Genomic DNA, 20962 nt, shown 5'->3' on the forward strand with positions numbered 1-20962 from the left:
CCTACCCACCCCCCTACCAGAGTTAATCCCTCTATCATACCCTTGGCATTTTTAACCTAAATGTCCAATTTGTAATTTTGAAGAAGTAGATTTTCCCTCTTTCTTGACTACAAATCTCTGTATCTTTGACAATAAACTGAAATTGGCTGAAAGAGTGAATGAAGAAATATAAATAAAATTATGCTAAAGAACGCACACATTGCTTCATCTGCCTTAGAGAAGATAGAGGGTGCCTGTTTTTAGTTCATAATAACTGATGAATTCATTTTAATTTAGAAAACTAACACTGCTGTTTAATACTCCTTTCAGGCAATACAAACTGCTCCTGAGCTCTTAATGGAGTTTCAAGAATCATGCAAGTAAACATCTGAAAAGCCTGTTGAAGATTATTTCGTTCTTATTATTTTTATTGTTATTGTTGCTACTTTTGTTGTTGTTATTGTTTGTAATGAATATTTTTAAATCTCGTATTTAATATTAACTTCCTGTCCTTACATATGTGAAAGGAAGTTCAGAATTTTTACATTTACTAAATGTCTCTGACATTTTAGTTTCTATTGTCAGCACTTCCTCCTTGATGCTCACCCTTATTACCTCGTTCTAAACCTTCTGACAGGCTTTCCAGCTTTGCAGCTCATCCCATCAAGTCAATATATTCTTTTAAAAATGTTGACTCTCATACTATTATTTCTGTATTCTGAAACCTTAGGTGGTTTCAAGACTCTAATCCCCAGGTTTTTTAGTTTGATATTGGAGGCCTTTTCTAATCTGAACCTTAAGGGCTAAAATACCTTGGCTTGGTCTTGCCTCTATTTTGATTCTCCTAATAATGTTCATTCTGTCCTACCCATCATCCATTTTTCCAGTTCAAGTAAGAAATAAAGGTATGCTTAATTCTGTAGCAACCTCTTTATCTCTTACCAAAGTCACTGAGTTGGTTAATAATTTATGGATTCCTAGACCCCATCCCAGTCCTCCTAAATTAAAATCTGGGATTTGGTCTGAAAATCTGCATTTTTAACAAACTGCAGTTAATTCTTAGAAACTCTGCTCATAACCCCTTTAGAGAATTTGTCTTATGCTGCTTGGTATCTGCCTGATTCCTGGGTGTTTGATTTATATTTATGTAATATGAACTAAAATCACACATTAACTCATTGACCCAATTATACAACTTGTATTATATGAAGTTACATTAATCCTTCTATTTCAGGTGTGTTTATTGTCTCTGCCCTCCCCTCCCCAACTTGTCTCCAGAATCACTAATGGTAATATAGTACTTAGCAAGTGGTCATTCTCCATCTAAAATATCTGATTAACACAGTTGGTATGATATTATAGGTCATCTTTTTTGTAATGTTTCCCCATTGATGGACCAACAGAGACTATTACAATAAGAATAACTTTTCATAATAAATTATTTTATTAGATATTAATACATAATTAAGTTCAGAGGAAATGTAGAAATTAGAAAAATTGTCTAATAAAATGAAATATTTCAAGACTTCTGCTTTTAGCCAAGATGGAGTAACAGCAATCAGATTTATTGCTCCTCCTCCTACCCTCCACACACACAAAAACACACACACACCCCTAAAACTATCCAAAATGACAAAATATACAAAAGAATGATTTTCCGAATGCTAGACATGAGATAAAAAACACAACAATCCCTTAGAGTTTAGGAAAATCAAGGTGAACCCTACAATTGCTCGCTGTTTACAGCCTTGAGAGAGTTTCCAAACTATGATGCAGGGAAGGGGAACCCAGGCAGAGCCCACCGAACTAACTGAGTTGAAAATACAGAACTGGTGAGATGAAAGAGGCTAGAGATTGCAGGACAGAGTACCAGAAAGGAGAAAATTGCAGGGAGAGAGAATTCTGGAGATACACAAAGGGTCCCTCAAGTAATCACCTGAATACTGACTAGTCGTATATATAGGGAAACTACCTGAAGCCTAGGGAAGAACCACCCTCCAAAATTAAAAGTAACAGTGCTCAAAGTTCACACAGGCTAGAAAATACTGCCTGTTCCCACAAGCCAAACTGGAAAACCTCATGATTAATAGGGCATTGAATAGGGGATACAGAAGTGTTCAGTACTGGGGAATAATTAGTACTAAAATGAGCACTGCTCTAGTCCCACCTAACAAATCTTAAAAGGAAGACCCAAAAGGATCAAACTCTTTCTAAGAAACTTAATTATTACATCCCAGAACAAAGCTCAAGAAAATGTATAGGCTTATAAAAATATCAAGCGCTCAGAAAAGTAAATTTTAAAGTAACATCCAATCAAAGCAAGATTCCAAAAATGAACAGAACACCAAGGTGCTCTGGGACAATGTCAAGCAGCCTAATATATATGTAATCGGAGTTCCCAGAAGATAGAAGGAGGCAACAGAAAAATCATTTGAAGAAATACTGGTGGAAACATTTCCAAATATGATGAAAACTAGAACTCCAGGAACAGTAAATATGGAACATCACAAATTGCTGAAAAGCAATGATAAAGAAAAACTGTCAACCTAAAACTATCTCAACAAAAATAGTTCTCAGAAGCAAAGGTGAAAACTTACTTTCAGACATAAAAAACTTTTTTCTTATTAGTGTCTTTAAAATATAATTGACTGTTTAAACAAAAAGAATAGCAACGTGGTCTGTAATTTATACATACTTAAAATTAGAGTATGACAGCAATAGCTCAAAGCCCAGGAGGGGAAAAATGCAAGTATATGATTGTAAGTTCCTTATACTATATGTAAAGTGGTATAAGGTTACTTGAAGACAGACTGGTAAGTTAACAATGTATACTGTAAACCCTAACACAATCACTAAAATAAAACACTTGTAGCCAATAAACCAACAAAGAAGATAAAACGGAATCATAAAAAAATATTCAATTAATTCAAAAAAAGGCAGAAAAAGAGGAAGAGGAAAACAGAACAGAGGGGTCAAAAAGAAATCAAATAGCAGTATGATGAATTTAAACTTAACCATGTCAATAGTCACATTAAATGTAAATGGTCTGTATCCCTCAATTAAAACACAGAAATGATCAAATTAGATTAAAAAGCAAGACTTGACTGTATGCTGCCAACAAAAATACACTTCAAATATAATGACAAAAACAGGTGAAAAGTACAAGGGTGTTAAAAGATACACCATGCTGAAGAGATAGGAAGACCTGGTGCCTCCTTCCCCTCACAAACACACTGATTCAACAGCAATACAGAGACAAATTCCCTTTGGAAATGGGGAAAGAATAGTCTCTCCAACAAATAGCGTTGGGAAAATAGGATATCCAAATGCAAAAGAAGGAAATTGGAACCTTATCTTACACTACACAAAAGTCAACTCAAAAAGGATTAAAGGCTTAAACGTAAGACCTTAAACTAAAACTACTGTAACAAAACATGGAAAAGACTTAATGACACTGGTCTTGGCAACAATTTCTTGGTTATGATACCAAAAGGTCAGTCAAGCAAAGCAAAAATGGGCAAGTGGGACTAGATGCAACTAAAAACTTTCTGCATAACAGAAGAAGCAAAGTAAGTGTTGGCAAGGATGTAGAAAAATTAGAACTCATACACTGTCGGTGGAAATTTAACATGGTGTGACGCTATGGAAAATAGGATGGAGCTTCCTCAAAAAATTAAAAATAGAACTACCATATGATCCAGCAATCCCACTTATGGGTATTTATCCTAAATAATTGAAATCGGGATCTCAAAGAGATATTTACACTTCCACGTTCATTGCATTGTTATTCACAATAGCCAAGATGTGGGAATGGATGAGGAAAATGTGATACATACCTGCAATGGAATATTATTTTAAAGAGAAGGAAATCCTGCCATATGCAAGAAATGGATGAATCTTGAGGACATTATGCCAAGTAAACTAAATTAATCACCAAAGGACAAAAACTGCATGATTCCACTTATATGAGGTATCTAAAATAGAATCATAGAAGCAGAGAGTACAATGGTGGTGGCCAGGGCCTGGGTGGCGGGGGAAATGGGGAGTTGCTAATCAACTGGCATGAAATCTCAGTTATGCAAGGTAAGTTCTAGAGATCTGCTCTACAACATCATGCCTATAATTAAAATACTGTATTTTACACTTAAAATTTTCTTAGAGGGTAGATCTGTTAAATATTCTTACCACAAAAAAAAAAAAAGGATATGCCATGATAATGTTAACCAATTGAAAACGAAAACTAGAGTAGCTGTATTAATATCAGACAAAATAGATTTCAGAGCAAAGAATATTACTGGGAATATAAAGAAGTTCATTTCATAATGATAAATGAGTCAGTTCATCAGGAGGCCAAAATCTAAACATTTATGTACCCAGTGGTAGTCTCAAAATACATGAATCAAAAATTGATAGATTTGGGCTTCCCTGGTGGCGCAGTGGTTAAGAATCTGCCTGCCAATGCAGGGGACACGGGTTCGAGCCCTGGTCCGCGAAGATCCCACATGCTGTGGAGCAGCTAAGCCCGTGAGCCACAACTACTGAGCCTGCGCTGTAGAGACTGTGAGCCACAGCTACTGAGCCCGCGTGCCTAGAGCCCATGCTCTGCAACAAGAGAAGCCACCGCAATGAGCAGCCCGCGCACCACAGCGAAGAGTAGCCCCCGCTCATCGCAACTAGAGAAAGCCCTCACGCAGCAACAAAGACCCAACACAGCCAAAAATAAATAAATGTTTTTTTAAAAAAAATTGATAGATTTACAAGGAGAAATAGAAAAATCTGTAATTATAGTCAGAGGTATCAATAGCCTCCCTCATTAAATTGTAGAACAAATAAATAGAAAATGAGAAAGAACATAGAAGATTTAAAAAATACTCTGAACCAACTTGATCTAATTGACATTTATAGACATCACCTAACACCAGCAGAATACTTTTTAAGTGAGCACACAAAATTTGCCATGATTGGTTATACACTGGGCCATGAAAACTATCTCAATAAATTTAAATGGATTCCAGTCAAACCAAGTATGTTCTCTGTCCACAATAGAATTGAATTAGAAATCAATAACAGAAATCTCTGGAAAACCCATAAACGGTTGGAAATCAGTTATCACACTTTTAAGTGAGCCACTGATCAAAGAAAAAATCAAAAGAGAAATTAGAAACTATTTTGAACAGAATGAAAGTGAAGACACAACATATCAAAACGTGGAATGCTGCTAAAGCAGATTTAGCACAAAATTACTTCAATGATGGCCTATATCTCAGAAAAAGAAAGGTTTCAAATCAATGACCTCAGCTTTTACCTTAGAAATAAGAAAGAAAAGAGCAACTTAAATCCAAAGTAAGTAGAGGAAAAGGAATAATAAAGGTCAGAGTAGAAATCAGTAAACTAGAAAACGGAAAAACAATAGAGAAAAATCAATGAAAATAATTCATTGAGAAAAGCCAATAAAATTGATAAACCTCTAGCTAGACTGATAGAGAATATAAAAATACATAAACTAGCAATATCAAGAATAAGAAAGGTGACATTACTTTTGTGTGTGATGGATATATTCACTATCCTGATTATGGTGACAACTTTATGGGTATGTATTATGTATATCAAACATACCAAATTGTTCAAATTGTACACTTTAAATACATACAGTTTATTATGTCAGTTACACTTCAGTAGAGCTCTTAAAAAGTAGTTCATTCTGAAACTAAAGTTTTAATATTGCCATTATCCTTGTCTCTTGGGCTACTGGTTTTAAATGGCTTTATTTCTGAAGAACTTTTTGGGGTCTTTGGGGATTTTTTTTTTTAGATTGATTTTTTATTGACCTAAGACCTGTTCATTTGTGTGTGTGTGTATGTGTGTTTAATTCTTTTTTTTTTAACATCTTTATTGGTGTATAATTGCTTTACAATGTTGTGTTAATTTCTGCTGTATAACAAAGTGAATCAGCACAGTGTATACATATATCCCCATATCCCCTTCCTCTTGCCTCTCCCTCCCACCCTCCCTATCCCACCACTCTAAGTGGTCACAAAGCACCGAGCTGATCTCCCTGTGCTATGCAGCTGCTTCCCACTAGCTATCTATTTACATTTGGTAGTGTATATATGTCAGTGCTACTCTCTCACTTTGTCCCAGCCCTCAAGTCCATTCTCTACATCTGCATCTCTATTCCTGTCCTGCCCCTAGGTTCATCAGAACCTTTTTTTTTTTGTTAGATTCCATATATATGTGTTAGCATAAGGTATTTGTTTTTCTCTTTCTGACTTACTTCAGTCTGTATGACAGACTCTAGTAAGACCTGTTCATTTTTACATGCATTATTTTTAGTTAAGATTTGTTCAAAGGAAATTAGTTTTCATTCTTAGAAAATTTTGAGCTTTGTTTTGGGGGGAGGGTTTCAGAATGTGTTTGTTTTTTAATTATTAACAGAAGAAAATCCCTTAAGGGAAAAAAATATGCCCTTTTTGTAATGATTTCTAATGATTTCTTCCCTTTTGAGATTATGAGGAAAATGGGACAGTTGTTAGGAGGAATCTTTGGTACCACATGTATGATGGTTTCAGATTGAGAATGTCAAGTCCCAAACCTTTTTTTCTTGTCCCCGCCTAACCCCTCTCATCCCCAGCATTATACAATCCTTCGAGTATGAAATGGTAAACAACCCCTTTATCTCATTATATAAAGTACTAAATTCCATTTATTAGCAGTTTTAATAGATATTTGGAACAGCTTCAAAATATAGTCCCATATTTTTGCTAACACCACTCCAGAGTGCCTATAATTTCTGAGAAGCACCCAATCTTGAAAAGCCACATGTTGGAAAGTGTTCACGGTTAAGCCCTAATAAAGATTTACAAGTACTCAGCTCCTGAAGACTGGGCTTCTGAACATATAGGTCTTAACTAATCAAGTTGATCCCAATTTTCCTTCTACTGCAGATAATATTTTCCAGAGATGGCCACAATAATATCTCCTAACCAACATGCTCTTCTTTGAAGTGACATTCTCTTCCATTGGGAGACAGTGGTCTGTTTCCTCCCCACCCCGTGAATTGGGAAGGCCCATTAACTATAGTGGAAGTGGCACTATGTAACTTCAGTAGCTAAGTCATCTATATTAGTTTCATATTGCTGCTGTAACAAATTGACCCCAAAATTAGTGGCTTAAAACATCACAAATTTATTATCTAAAAATTCTGGAGGTGAGAAGTCTAAAATGCATCTTATGGGGCTGAAATCAAGGTGTTGGCAGGGCTGCATTCTTTCTGGAGGCTCCCGGGACAAATCAGTTTCCTTGTCTTTCCCAGATTCTGGTGGTCACCTGCATTCCTTGGTCCATAGCCCCTTCCTCCCTCTTCAAAGCATATCACTCAAATCTCTGCTTCCACTGTCACATCTTTTCTGATTTTGACCCTCCTGCTTCCTTCTTATAGGGACTCTTTTGAATACACTGGACCCACATAGATAATCAAGTATAATCCCCCAATCTCAGTCTTTAATTTAGTTAACATCTGCAAAGTCCCTTTTGCTATGTAAAGTAACCTATTAACAGGTTCCAGAGATTAGGATGTGGACATATGTGGTGGAGTCGTTAGCTTGTCTACCATATTCATCAAAGATGATACAGTGTCTCCCTGGTGTTCTTGGATACTCATTCTTGAAAGCCATTCACCTTCAGTTGATTCCCATCCTTGGAGTTAGCTGCCCCAGGTGTGGAGCAGCAATGAGTGGCCTGCGCTGAACCCTACCCAAATTACAGATTTGTGGACAAAATAGATGTTGCCATTTAAGCCACAAGGTTTTAGAGTGAGTTGTTACCAGACTACCTTCTATTTAATTCCCTTTACTACTTATCTTAGACTCAATGTTCCATCACTCTACCCTCTATCTTTCCATTCTTTTTCCTCTCACCTTCCTATTAAAATTCAACACTTCACAAATTCAAATGTCTGTATCTTATGCTTTTGTACCCAGGCCGTCAAGCACTATTAAAGAAAATCTTCTAATTTCAGAGTTGGTGGCCATGGCAAGGTCCTGCTTTCCACCTTAACTAGGCTCTTAATGTCACCTAACATTATTGTTCCTTTTTCTTTCCCATTTTAAATTTTTCTCAAACCTCAGACTTTACCACCTCCCCTCAGCAGATGATAGCAACTTCTATTTCACAAAGAAAATTAAAATAACAATGGTGGAATTTCCTAAAAATGTAGGTTATTCAACAAATGATTTTGAGATAACTGGCTTTCCACATGTTGGAAAGAAGTTGCATCTTTTACCTCACTCTCGAACCAAAAATAAACTCCAGATTTAAATTTTAAAAAAAAACAAACTATATACCTATATCCACTCTCTTTTAGATTCTTTTTCCATATAGGTCATCACAGTGTATTGAGAAGAGTTCCCTGTGCTATACAGTAGGTCCTTGTTAGTTATCTATTTGATATATAGTAGTGTGTATTTGTCAATCCCGGTCTCCCAGTTTATCCCTCCTCACCCTGCTGCGCGTCCCTACCCCACCCCCCGGGCAACCATAAGTTTGTTTTCTACATCTGTGACTCTATTTCTGTCATGCTGTACAGCAGAAACTAACAAAACATTGTAAGTCAACTCTACTCTAATAAAAATTTTTTTAAATTAAAAAAACTAGAAAAATATTACAAGATAATGTGGGAGAATGTCTTTATAATTTCAAAATGGAGAGGCTTTCTAAAGAAGATTATGAAGCCAGAAAAGAGAGCTGTGATTTCTTAAAAAGTAAAAGAATCTGGATGTAGAAAAATTCCATAACAAAATGACAAACACAAAGTCATGCAACGCAAATTTCCTCTGATTAGAGGCTTTTTAAAATCAATAAGTAAACCAGATCCATACAGATACAACTTAAAAGAAGAAATGCAAATGTTCTTTATTTTTGAGAAGATAATCTTACTCATCATCCAAGTTATGCAAAGTAAGATGAAATGTTAATCTTTCCATATCAGATTAACAATGATCAAAACTTTGATGATACACTAAGGTGAAGGTAGGAGGAAATGGCATATCATACAACTTAATCATAAAAATCATCTTTTTTAAAAATTAATTAATTTATTCATTTATTTTTGGCTGCGTTGGGTCTTTGTTGCTTCGCGTGGGCTTTCTCTAGTTGTGAGTGGGGGCTACTCTTCCTTGCAGTGCGTGAGCTTCTCATTGCAGTGGCTTCTCTTGTTGTGGAGCATGGGCTCTAGGCTCGAGGGCTTCAGTAGTTGTGGCACACGGGCTCAGTAGTTGTGGCTCACAGGCTCTAGAGCGCAGGCTCAGTAGTTGTGGTGCACAGGCTTAGTTGCTTCATGGCATGTGGGATCTTTCCAGACCAGGGCTCGAACCCATGTCCCCTGCATTGGCAGGTGGATTCTTAACCACTGCACCACCGAGGAAGTCCCCATAAAAATCATCTTGACAGTATCTGTTAAAGTCAAAAATCATGTGCTCTTTGATCCAGAAATTCCTCTTCTAGGACTTAGTCTTTCAGATATCCATACAAATATGGATAGAATTCAGTATAAGAATATTCTCTGCAAAACTGTTTGGTAGCAAAAGACAATGTAGTCCTTGATTAACTAAGTGCCTGCTTAAGTACATGCTTGATTAGCTAAGTACTTAGTGATCTAGCCAGGAGTCTCTAACCTCGTCCAGGTCAGGTCAGGAGGTGAGTGCTAAGGTAGAACCTCAAGAATTAGTAGGAGTGAGTCAGATGAAGGGGCGTGGGGGTATGAGGACTCAGTGCAAATGTAAATAACATGAAATGGGAAGGTAGGAGAGTTCGGCATATTTGAGAAACTGAACATTCAGTATCACCAGCAGAAAAGTGGTGAGGAGTTAAACTGCAAGGGTAAGTAGATCTGATTGTGTGAATCATAAAGAGCAAAACATGCAATAAGAGTTTGATCTTTAACCTGTGGACAATGGTGAGCCATTAAAGGGTATTAGAGCAGCAACAGGTACGTGTTTCAGAACATCACTCTGACTGCTGAGTAGGAAATTAATTGAATGGGAATAAACCTGAAGTCAGACTATTCATCCAATACTATTTATGAATACCTCGTATATAGTTAGACACTGTCTAGTTGCTTTAAAAAAAAAAAACAATACTCCACGTAAGGGTAAAATATGGCCCCTGGCCTGAGGAAGAATTCAAGGCTTTCTGGCTTGGGCAGTTGGAGGAAAGACCATACTATTCCTTGAGATAAAGAACTTGGGTGAAAAAAAGCACATTTGCAGAGACAAGTTGACACTTTCGGTTTGATACACACTGAATTTGAGGAAGTGGAGATGTCAGGTAGAATCTTGCATACACACGTCCTCAGGAGAAGGCTCTGAGCTAGAGACACACATCTGGAAATGATGAGTGTGCAGATGGTAATTGATTTTTAGGATCAGTGAGATCTGCCAGAATGTTAGAGTCATTTAGCAGCTATCAAGATTTTTTAAATAACCACTGTGCTAGAGGCTATAAAAGAACCAAGACAATTCCTATCTTCAGAGTTTACAGTATAGCGAGAAAGACAATCAGTCATCCTTATAAATGTAACATTACAAACTCATTTAACTACTCTGAAGAAAAAGGAGCGCAGCTTTAATAGTGTTATGGGGATGAAGGTACAGATGATAATAACTGACCAGCAAGGGTTTACACCAACTACATGAGTGAGTGGCCAATGAGGTTAGCTTTCCATAAAGTTGCTAATAATAATAGTAGTAGTAGTAGTAGTTAGTAGTAGTAGTAGTAGTAGTAGCAGCAGCAGCAGCAGCAGCAGCAGTAGTAGTAGTAGTAGTAGTAGTAGTAGTAGTAGTAGTAATAGTCCTGGCTTTCTGCAAAAGAAGAGGATATCTAGGGGAAGATTTTAAATCTTTCAGAATTCAGCTCTGGTATAAGTGGACTGCATTCCTGAGGGAGTGCCAGGCTAGAGTGTATTGAAGGTGTGGGTGAGGTCTCTTTGGGAGGAAGGAGCTAAACTTCGGTCTGTTTATTAAGCCTCCAAGCTTTTGCCTCAAGGTTTTTGCCATGCTGCCTGCCAAGGAACATGCAGGACCTGGCCTGTGTGTGTTGGGCTGACAGTTAAAAATCCAAGTGATGAGAAGGTTGGGACATGTCTAGTTCCACTCAGGCCCTATGTCTCCATAATAGCCCTTAACCGTGAATACCCATCCATGCTTCACACTACTGACAAGAGGGGATTGTCTGCAGTTTGGGCTGCCCTGCCACCTTCCCCACTATCCCTGGAACCCTTCTACCACATCCTCTCTTCTTGCTGCTATTCATGACTTCTACATGAACACCACATTATACAGGGTGGGGCCCAGGAGGGTGGAGGCAGTGTGAAAGATAAGGACCCAGAGTCTGAAGACATTGAGACATCTACTCTCATTACAAAGGTTTTAGTTAGGACTCCAAGTCTAGCTCATTCAATAGTTCTTTAACATAGAAGTCATCTGAACCTCAATCACAAATCAAATTTTGTCGACTAGATTTTCTGGAGACTGTTACAACAGAGAGGGTGGCTTCAATACCTTCTATCTCCATCTCAGTCACAGTAACGTTTATCCATTCTCCCTGAGCCAGAATTGATTGATCCTCTCCCTCCCCCATTCACTTCACAATCCCTGTTAGCTCTAGATTCAAGAGAATAACAACAGCAGAAAAAATATTTGCTGTTTCTGTGTACTTTCACTTGAATCATCCTAATTCTCCTCCTGGCTCTACGGATGCTTGCCATCTGGGTAGGAAAAATTAAGGAAGTGCAGTAAGAAATGTAAAAACCATGAAGGTTAGTATTTCAAGATCTAATCCCACCATGCTACACTTCAAAGTTCACGTTGAGAGAAATGACCAAAGGAAGAGAAATAAATGTAAAATTTGTGAAAGCCAATAAATGTTTATTGACATGCCTAAGCTAGAGATACTTGAAGCCACCTCTGAAAAAGGTACATCGTATGGCTCTTTCTCCTTTGTTAGTTCTCATTTACTCTAACCCACTGTAGTTTGGTTTCTGTCCCCAGTCCTCTGTGAAGTCTCCTGCTAATTTCTCCAGTGAATTCTATCTTGCCAAATCCAATGGACACTTCTCTAGTTCCATCTTACTCTAATTCACAACTTCCTCTTTCTTGAAAGCTCTCATTTCTAGACCGCTGAGGCCGTTTCCTTGGTTTTCCTTTCACCTGTTTCTTTCCTCACTCCTTTGCTGGACCATCCTGCACTAGACTTGTAACTGTTGGGGTGAGTAAGGGATTAGCCTTTTCTTCTTTATCCACACTCTCTTCCTACATGAGCTCACTGAATTTCATGAATTCAAACACCATCTTTACCACTTTGCCGCATCCGATGTAATAATTGATTTAGATGAGGAACATCAATGGAGGCAATTAGGTGAAAGTTGTTAGGTTTCAGGATATTTACAGATTCCAAAGTAGGACCCCAAAGATTACGTACTATTACAAAGGGTAAAAAAAAGTACCACTCTAACAAATGGGAAAACATATAATCACTAATATTGAGATGACCTTTTGTCATCTAATGTGATACAACATGGAATACACAGCATCGTCAATCTAATCAAGTCTCAAAAAAAATTCACTTTACAGAAAACACAAAGCTTAGTGGAATATTAAATGACTCCCTGAAGAAAATAATCAGATAATTGGTATCATCATTGGTATCTTCAAAAAGCCAAAGCGACGGGAAAAAAAAGTAGGAATGTCTGCACAAAAACCTGCACACATATGTTTATAGCAGCTTTATTCATAACTGTCCAAACACGGAAGCAACCAAGATATCCTTCTGTAGGTGAATGGATAAATAAACTGTGGTACATCCAGACCTCCAGACAATGGAAGCTCATTCAGCACTAAAAATTACTAGCTGTCAAAGCATGAGGAGACATAGAGCAGGAACCTTTTTTTTTTAAAATTAATTAATTAATTAATTTTTGGCTGACTTGAGTCTTTGTTGCTGCACACAGGCTTTCTCGAGTTGCGGCGAGCAGGGGCTACTCTTTGTTGCGATGCATGGGCTTCTCATTGCAGTGGCTTCTCTTTGTTGCGGAGCACAGGCTCTAGGCGCGTGGGCTTCAGTAGTTGTGGCATGCGGGCTCAGTAGTTGTGGCACACGGGCTTAGTTGCTCCGCGGCATGTGGGATCTTCCCAGACCAGGGCTCAAACCCGTGTCCCCTGCATTGGCAGGCGGGTTCTTAACCACTGCGCCACCAGAGAAGTCCTAGAGGAGGAATCTTAGATGCATATTTCTAAGTGAAAGAAGCCAATCTGCAAAGACTACGCACTGTATGATTCCAAATATATAACATTCTGGAAAGGGCAAAACTATGGAGGCAGTAAAAAGATCAGTGGTTGCCAGGGGGTGAAGGGTGGGGTGGAATAAATAGGCAGAACACAGGATTTTCAGGGCAGTGAAAATACTCTGTATGATACCACAGTGATAGATACATGTCATTATACACTCGTCTAAACCCATAGACTGTACAACAGCACAAGTGATCCATAATGTAAACTATGGGCTTTGGGGGATTATGATTTGTCAGCGTAGATTCATCGGCTGTGACAAATGTGCCACTCCGATGGGGGATGTTGATAATGGGGATGCTGTGCATGTGTGAGGGCAGTGGGTATTTGGGAAACCTCTGTAACTTCCCCTCAGTTTTGCTATGAACCTAAAACTGCTCTTAAAAAAAAAAATAGGGCTTCCCTGGTGGCGTAGTGGTTGAGAATATGCCTGCTAATGCAGGGGACACGGGTTCGAGCCCTGGTCTGGGAGGATCCCACATACCGCAGAGCAACTGGGCCCGTGAGCCACAATTACTGAGCCTGTGCATCTGGAGCCTGTGCTCCGCAACAAGAGAGGCCGAGACAGTGAGAGGCCCGCGCACCGCGATGAAGAGTGGCCCCCGCTTGCCACAACTAGAGAAAGCCCTCGCACAGAAACGAAGACCCAACACAGCCAAAAATAAATAAATAAATAAAATTTAAAAAATAAATAAATAAAATAAAGGTTTAATTCTTTTAAAAAAGTAGAAGTGTTGATTTAGATGAAAATAAAACTAATAAGACATAATAGCCAAACAAAATTTGGGTAGAAAATACAATGGTATCCATTAAGCTATTCTTTAAACTTTTCTGTAAGTTTGAAAATTTTTATAATAAAAAGTTTTAAAGGGGACTTCCCTGGTGGTCCAGTGGTTAAGAATCTGCCTTCCAATGCAGGGGACGCAGGTTCGATCCTTGGTCAGGGAACTAAGACCCCACATGCCACGGGGCAACTAAGCCTGTGTGCCACAACTAGAGAGAGGCCTGCGTGCCACAACTAGAGAAGAGCCTGTGCGCCACAGCAAAGACCCGATGCAGCCAAAAATAAATAAATAAATATTAAAAAAAAAAGTTTAAAAAATTTCCCCACATTAGCTAAAAAGTGATAACATATAATTTTAGCTCAGGCCTCTCCTCAAAGTCCTGACTCATGTATCCCTCGTTCCTTATCACCCTCAGCTGATGGCATTACCACATACTTTGCTGAAAATTGAAGAATTCAGACAGCGACTTCTTCACCCCTTCTCTATTAAATTTTCCAACATAAATACACATGTACTCATATCCCCTTCCTTTACTCCTTACAAGGTGCAGCACCTTGTATTGTTCTTCAAATACAGTAATTCCCAGGGGAGGATTATACTTCTCACCTCCATTGATGTTAGGCTGGGCCATGGAACTCGCAGTGTACCTTCCTTCAGGAGAATTATACATCCCTGCCCTGGTAAATGTGAGTTGGTCAATGGCCCTGTTTCCAAAAGAGATCACATTCTGAGATGTTGCGGCTTAGGACTTCAACATATCAATCCATAACACCTCCCATTGGTTAACAGATCATGCCCACTATCATATAAACATGATCTAATATTGGACCTGCTAAAACAAAACAAAACCTAAAACCAAAACTTACAATTCTCCTGGGATCTTCTATCACTCTCCAGCATCCATGCCTTTACTTAACCCCTTCACAGGAAAAGTACTTGGAAGAATTTTCTACAGTATTGGCATCCATGTCTTTATTTTCCATTCTCTCTCCTCACCCTTCAGTTGAACTTCTGTACCTTCACTCCACCAACATGACAATTCCAATGGTCACTTCAGAGAATTTGGCAATGGTCACTGAATGGTGGTGGTGGCTGGACAGCTCTGTGAATCTACTGAAAACCATTAAATTGTACAATTTAGAAGGCTGAATTTTATGGTATGTGAATTATATATAAATAAAGCTATTTTTAAAAAAATCCTTAAGCAGAGTGCCATCTTAAGTTGCCTAGAAATATGTTACCTCCTAGAATGCAAATTTTCTTGCCTGTACAACATAAAAATAGTCTGACACAAACAAAGCCTAGTTTTGGTCGGTGTTTTCATCTTCAACAATAAATATTTTGAATATTTGTTCTTTAAATATACATACTTCAATTTCGCTATTAGCAATCATCAACAGAAATAGACTCTCCCTACTCTTTTTCTACTATTCTGCCTTTTCCTATAGTGATTTATTTTCACAGTTAAGATGTGCTGTCTCTTCAATCACTGGTGCTTAGAAGAGCAAACAAGTTATCTCTAGCAACAGAATAATGACAAACACATACCTTATTAATTTGGATTGTTTAGAATAAAGTTTATTTTGGGGGAAAAACAATCAAAAAAGTATTCATGTACTTACACAATTGAGAATTTAGTAAGAATGAAATAAGTTCACCAATAAATTCTGCTTTTGATATTGATTTTAATCCATTCATTTACTCATTGATTCATATATTCAAAAAATATTTACAAAATATCCATTCTGAGCCAGGTGCTGAGTCTGGAGCTGATACACAGAGGTGAAAAACTTAAGTTTATAGTTGAGTGGAAGGAGACAGACATGAAGTAAATGATGGTAATCACACATAAAAAACGCTAAAAAAAAAAGGTATAAAATGCTGTGAGAAAGGAAAACATGGAGGCCTAATTAAGATTGTGTGTGTGTGTCTGTGTGTCTACGTATGTCTGTCTGTATGTCTATTTGAGGAGAGAGGCTGACAATGTGAGTGGAGTCAAAGGTGGGACAAAGATCATGTATGCTCATGTAGACTGGAAGTTATTGACAGGTTGTAAGAAAGTAGGAAAACAATCTGATCTATGCCTTAAAAAGGTTATTCAGTGGGTGGTGGTGTAGTGCAATGTGCAGAGACGCCAAGAATAAAAACCAAAGTTATCACAGTGGCCTAAATGGTCCTAACAGATCTCCATCCCCACATGCCCACCCCTCCCCTCTCTGGCTTCACCTCCTACCTCTCACTTCCCTATTTTATTCTTTTCAGCCACACTAGACTTCTTGCAGATGCTTGAGCCCATCAGGCTGCCTAGGCACGTGTTCTGTGCACTTGGTGTTTCCTCTGCCTGGAATGTTCTTTTATTAGATATTCTTGGAGTTACAGAATGGAGGAACCTCCTTCACCTGGCTTTCTGTGGTAACTGTAAAGCAGCATCCTGGCTGGTTGACCTGTAGGAGTGGGAAGTAAAACTTCTTAAAGTGAAGCCACTGAGATCTTGGATTTAATGTGTTAACTTAGTGTAAACTAGCCTATCTTGACTAGTAAATACAACAGTTAACATAACGGACAAAAATTATTAATTAAAAAAAATCTTTAAAGATTTTTCAACCTGTTAGAGAACTTAAAATAGTGTCAGTTTCATTTTGTTGACTAATGGTGAGGTTGAGTATTTTGTCACGTGTTTTGGCCATTCAAATTTTGTCATCTTGAATTGCTTTTTTAAAAAACATATATTCAAGTATAATTGATTTACAATGTTCTGTTAATTTCTGCTCTACAGCAAAGTGATTCAGTTAAACATATATACATTCTTTCTCATATTCTTTTCTATTATGGTTTATCACAGGATAGTGAATATAGTTCCCTGTGCTATACAGCAGGACCTTGTTGTTTACCTATCCTATATACAATAGTTTGCATCTACTAACTCCAAACTCCCAACTGAATTGCTTTTTAATATCAATATTCAATTTCTTGTTTATTTATTTATGGCTGCATTGGGTTTTCATTGCTGCGCACAGGCTTTCTCTAGTCGTGGCGAGCGGGGGCTACTCTTCACTGCAGTGCGCGGGCTTCTCATTGCGGTGGCTTCTCTTGTTGCGGAGCTGGGGCTCTAGGCACACGGGCTTCAAGTAGTTCTGGCTCATGGGCTCTAGAGCGCAGGCTCAGTAGTTGTGGCACACGGGCTTAGCTGTTCTGCGGCATGTGGGATCTTCCCAGACCAGGGCTCAAACTCGTGTCCCCTGCATTGGCAGGCGGTTTCTTAACCACTGTGCCACCAGGGAAGTCCAATATTCAATTTCTGTTTATTGGCTTTTTCCCTATTGATTTTCAAAAGTTCCTTACGTAGCATGGCAATTAGCTCTTTGTCTCTCATGCATCACGTATATTTTCTCCCAGTTTGTCTTTTGATTATGTTAATTATCATTATTGTTGTTGTTATGCAGATATTTACAAAAATCTATGTAGTCTATTTTCTTGATATTTTCACTTTTGGTTTCTGAATTGCATGATATGCTTATAAAAGACTTCCTCACTCTAAGATTATTCTACACATTTTCCTCTAGTACTTTTGTTCCATATTTTGGTTAAACTTTTTAAATCTGTCAAGAACTTATTTTAGTATAAGAGAAGTAGGAATCCAGCCTTATTTTTTTTTAATTAATATTTATTTATTTATTTATTTGGTTGCATTGGGTCTTAGCTGCGCCATGCAAACTCTTAGCTGCGGCATGCATGTAGGCTCTAGCTCCTGGACCAGGGATCGAACCTGGGTCCCCTGTGTTGGGAGCTCAAGAGTCCTATCCACTGCACCACCTGGGAAGTCCCCCGGCCTTATTGTTTTTAATGATTCATTTTTAATTTATTATCTTTGTCCCCTAATAAATTCCCATATGCATATTTGAGTCTAGCTGAATTAATTAGTGTAATAGTATCTTTCACATAAACCTGGGAGGTTAAGAGGAAGAGCAGGTTTGGGGGCAAGATGAGGAATTAATATTAAATTTACTTTCAGTTTCTTGTATCTGTGAGTTTGATATGTCAGTGGAATATCAGGTATAAATGCCTTTTAGGCATCTAGAATATGGAAACTATGGTTTGGGAGAGAGTACTGGTCAAAGCCATTAGTGTGGGCGTCAGTCACAGAAATGGGAACAGCTGGGATGGGGGAAGCAGAGGGTAATTTACACAGGGACACAGGAGGTTGTAAAAAGGAAGAAACAGAACTCTTTGTTCTTGTCCTTTGGTATCACGATAACTTAGAGATGGATTTCTCAAACTTGAAATATGTATGCGTACCATGTCAAGGAAAAAATTTTTGATTTTTAAAATCCTAATGAGTTTAGAAATTTAAAAACTGTCCATTTATTTCATCACTTGGTTCCAATGCAATGGTTAACACTACCTCAAACTAGTATCCTGGAAGTTGTTGCCTGTGTCTAAGGTTGTGACCCAAATGATCCAAAGTATGACTGTGTTATTGTTTTTAAATTGAGGTATAAATTACAAACAGCAATACAGACAGTGAGATAAACAGATCTTAATTGATATAGTTCGATGAGTTCTGATAAACATATATAGTCATGTTACCCACACCCCTATCAGGATATAAAACATCTCCATAACCTCAGAAAGTTCATTTATGGCTGCAACAGTCAATCCCTACCTTTCCCTAAGGCAAGATTATTTCTTTCACCATAGATTAGTTTCACCTGTTTTAGAATTTCACATAAATCAAATTATACTGTTTTGTGTCTGGTTTCCCACATAGTATAATGATTTTGAGATTCCTTTGTCAACAAAAATTCATTTAACAATCAACTTAAGGAATAAAAGGGAATTTTATTTGAGCCAAACTGAGGATTATAACCTGGGAGACAGATTCTCATAAAGCTCTGAGAACTGTTCCTCCAGTTAGAAGTTGAAAGCACAGTCATATACATTTTTGAGACAAAAGCTCGTACATCAAATGACATACTAATGTTTACATAAAGTTCACCAAAGGTATGTAGTCCAGGTAAGCACATACAAAGTGAGCAGTAAGTCACTAGACCCCTTACAGAGCTGGGAGGGAACTTTATTCTTTTAAGAAGTCACATTGCTAGCATCAAAAGAAAGGAAAAAAATATTGATCTTTACAGTTGAGCAGGCACTCCCATCTTTGATGAGCTCTGGTTAATGTGTAATGCAGATGCACAGTGCATATTAGGGAGGGAGGGAGGAGGCCAAAGTGGACACACAGAGAGAATTTTATGTTTAATTTTTCTTGTCTTGCCTTAAAATATAAAATTTTATTTCATTACATTCATACAGTTCATTACTTCGCATAGCTGAGTAATATTCCATGGTATGGTTCTACCACAATTTGTCTATCCATTCATCTATTGATGGATGTTTGGGTTGTTTCCAGTTTTAGGTTATTTTGGGTTTTTTGTTTTGTTTTCTTGTGGCCATGTGCAGTATCTTAGTTCCCCAACCAGGGACTGAACCTGTGCCCCCTGCAGGGGAAGGGCGTAGTCCTAACCACTGGACGGCCAGGGAATTCCCTAAGTTATTTTGAATTAATCTGCTGTGAATATTCTTGTACAAGACTTAGTGAATATATGCTTTCATTTCTCTTGGGTAAGCACCTAGAAGTGGAATTTTGGGTCATGGGGTAGGTGTATATTTGACTTTATAATAAACTGCCAAACAGCTTTCTAAAGTGAAACTAACAATGAATCCCACTAACAATGAATGGCATTCTAATTGCTTAAAATGCTTGTTAGCATATAATGTTATCAGTCTTTTTATTTTAGCCATTCTGTTAGGTATGTAACTCAGTGTGATTTTAATGTTCATTTCCCTGACTTTGAGCATCTTTTTATGCGATTATTGGCCATGATGTCTTTACTTTGTAAAGTGTTCAAAACTTATGTCCATTTTAGAAATGATTTTTAAAATATTGAGTTGCAGGAGTTTTTAAAGTATTCTGAATATGTCCTTTTCAGGTATATGTATCAAGATTATTTTTCCCAGTCTGTTTTATTTTTCTTAATATTGTCTTTTGATGAACAGAAGTTTTAAATTTTGATGAATTTTAATTTATCAATTTTAAAAAATTGTATATTCTTCATCACTTACAGACCCTCTACATGCCTCATACAGTTTACCACATGCTGTGTACTCTGCGTAGAATATAAAGAGTTAAGTGACTTTTTTTTAAAGCTCTATCTGAATGGCAGTTTTTTGTTGGTTGTTCTTAAATTGTTAGAGCCTTAATCCAGAACAGTGGTTCAAAATTTAACTGAGCATATTCATCACCCTTGAAATTGTTAAAAATAGGATTGCTGGGCTCCACTTGATGGTGTTTCATAGGTTCTCCGGTGTTGGCAGGTCTGGGAATCACTGATCTAGTAGTAGTCCTTAAAGCTCGGCCAAACTTAAGGCTACTCCACCTACCATTTCCTCAAACAGAGGCCAGGACACTGTTCATGGAAATAACCTGTTGCGTTTTAATTTCTGCGTATTGTTACCACCAGTGCCTTTTACCGTCCTTTGAAATAGTTAATTAGAAAGCACTGGTTGGGAAAGCACTGGCGAACTTTACCAAACGGATTCTGTTGTAACAAGGCATAACTCAATAAAATATTTCAAAACAGGAATCAATTGCATAGTCTGTGTGCTTTCCAACTGCTGGCTCTTGCTTTTCTTTTACAAGAGAAAACTGCAACAAGTTTTCACAGGAAGTTTTTGTTGTTACATCTTTATTTCTTAAAAAAAAAAAAAAGTTGGTTTTCCAAATGGTTTTGATAATGGACCTTCATTTGGCTGGCAATAAAACATGAAACTTCTCATTGGGTATTTTCAAGATTGCCACGG

At 37.7% G+C, this 20962-nt stretch overlaps 1 protein-coding gene across 4 annotated transcripts in view; it reads left to right on the forward strand.

The window, feature by feature from the left end:
• The window catches only part of HMMR (hyaluronan mediated motility receptor), a 49767-nt gene extending 28813 nt beyond the window's left edge, over positions 1-20954 (forward strand). For 3 of the 4 annotated variants that reach the window (XM_082378758.1, XM_082378756.1, XM_082378757.1), the window contains exon 18: positions 310-1504. In XM_082378758.1, the coding sequence (XP_082234884.1) occupies positions 310-329 (20 nt within the window). In that variant the 3' untranslated portion in view covers positions 330-1504. Of the gene's footprint in view, positions 1-309; positions 1505-15107 lie in introns of those variants that run through there. The other variant, XM_082378759.1, reaches the window with a different exon arrangement.
• Positions 20955-20962: the final 8 nt, after the last annotated feature.

The sequence above is a fragment of the Balaenoptera borealis genome, assembly GCF_965194805.1.
Source record: "Balaenoptera borealis genome assembly, chromosome: 2".
In the NCBI taxonomy this organism is placed as follows: Eukaryota; Metazoa; Chordata; class Mammalia; order Artiodactyla; family Balaenopteridae; genus Balaenoptera; species Balaenoptera borealis.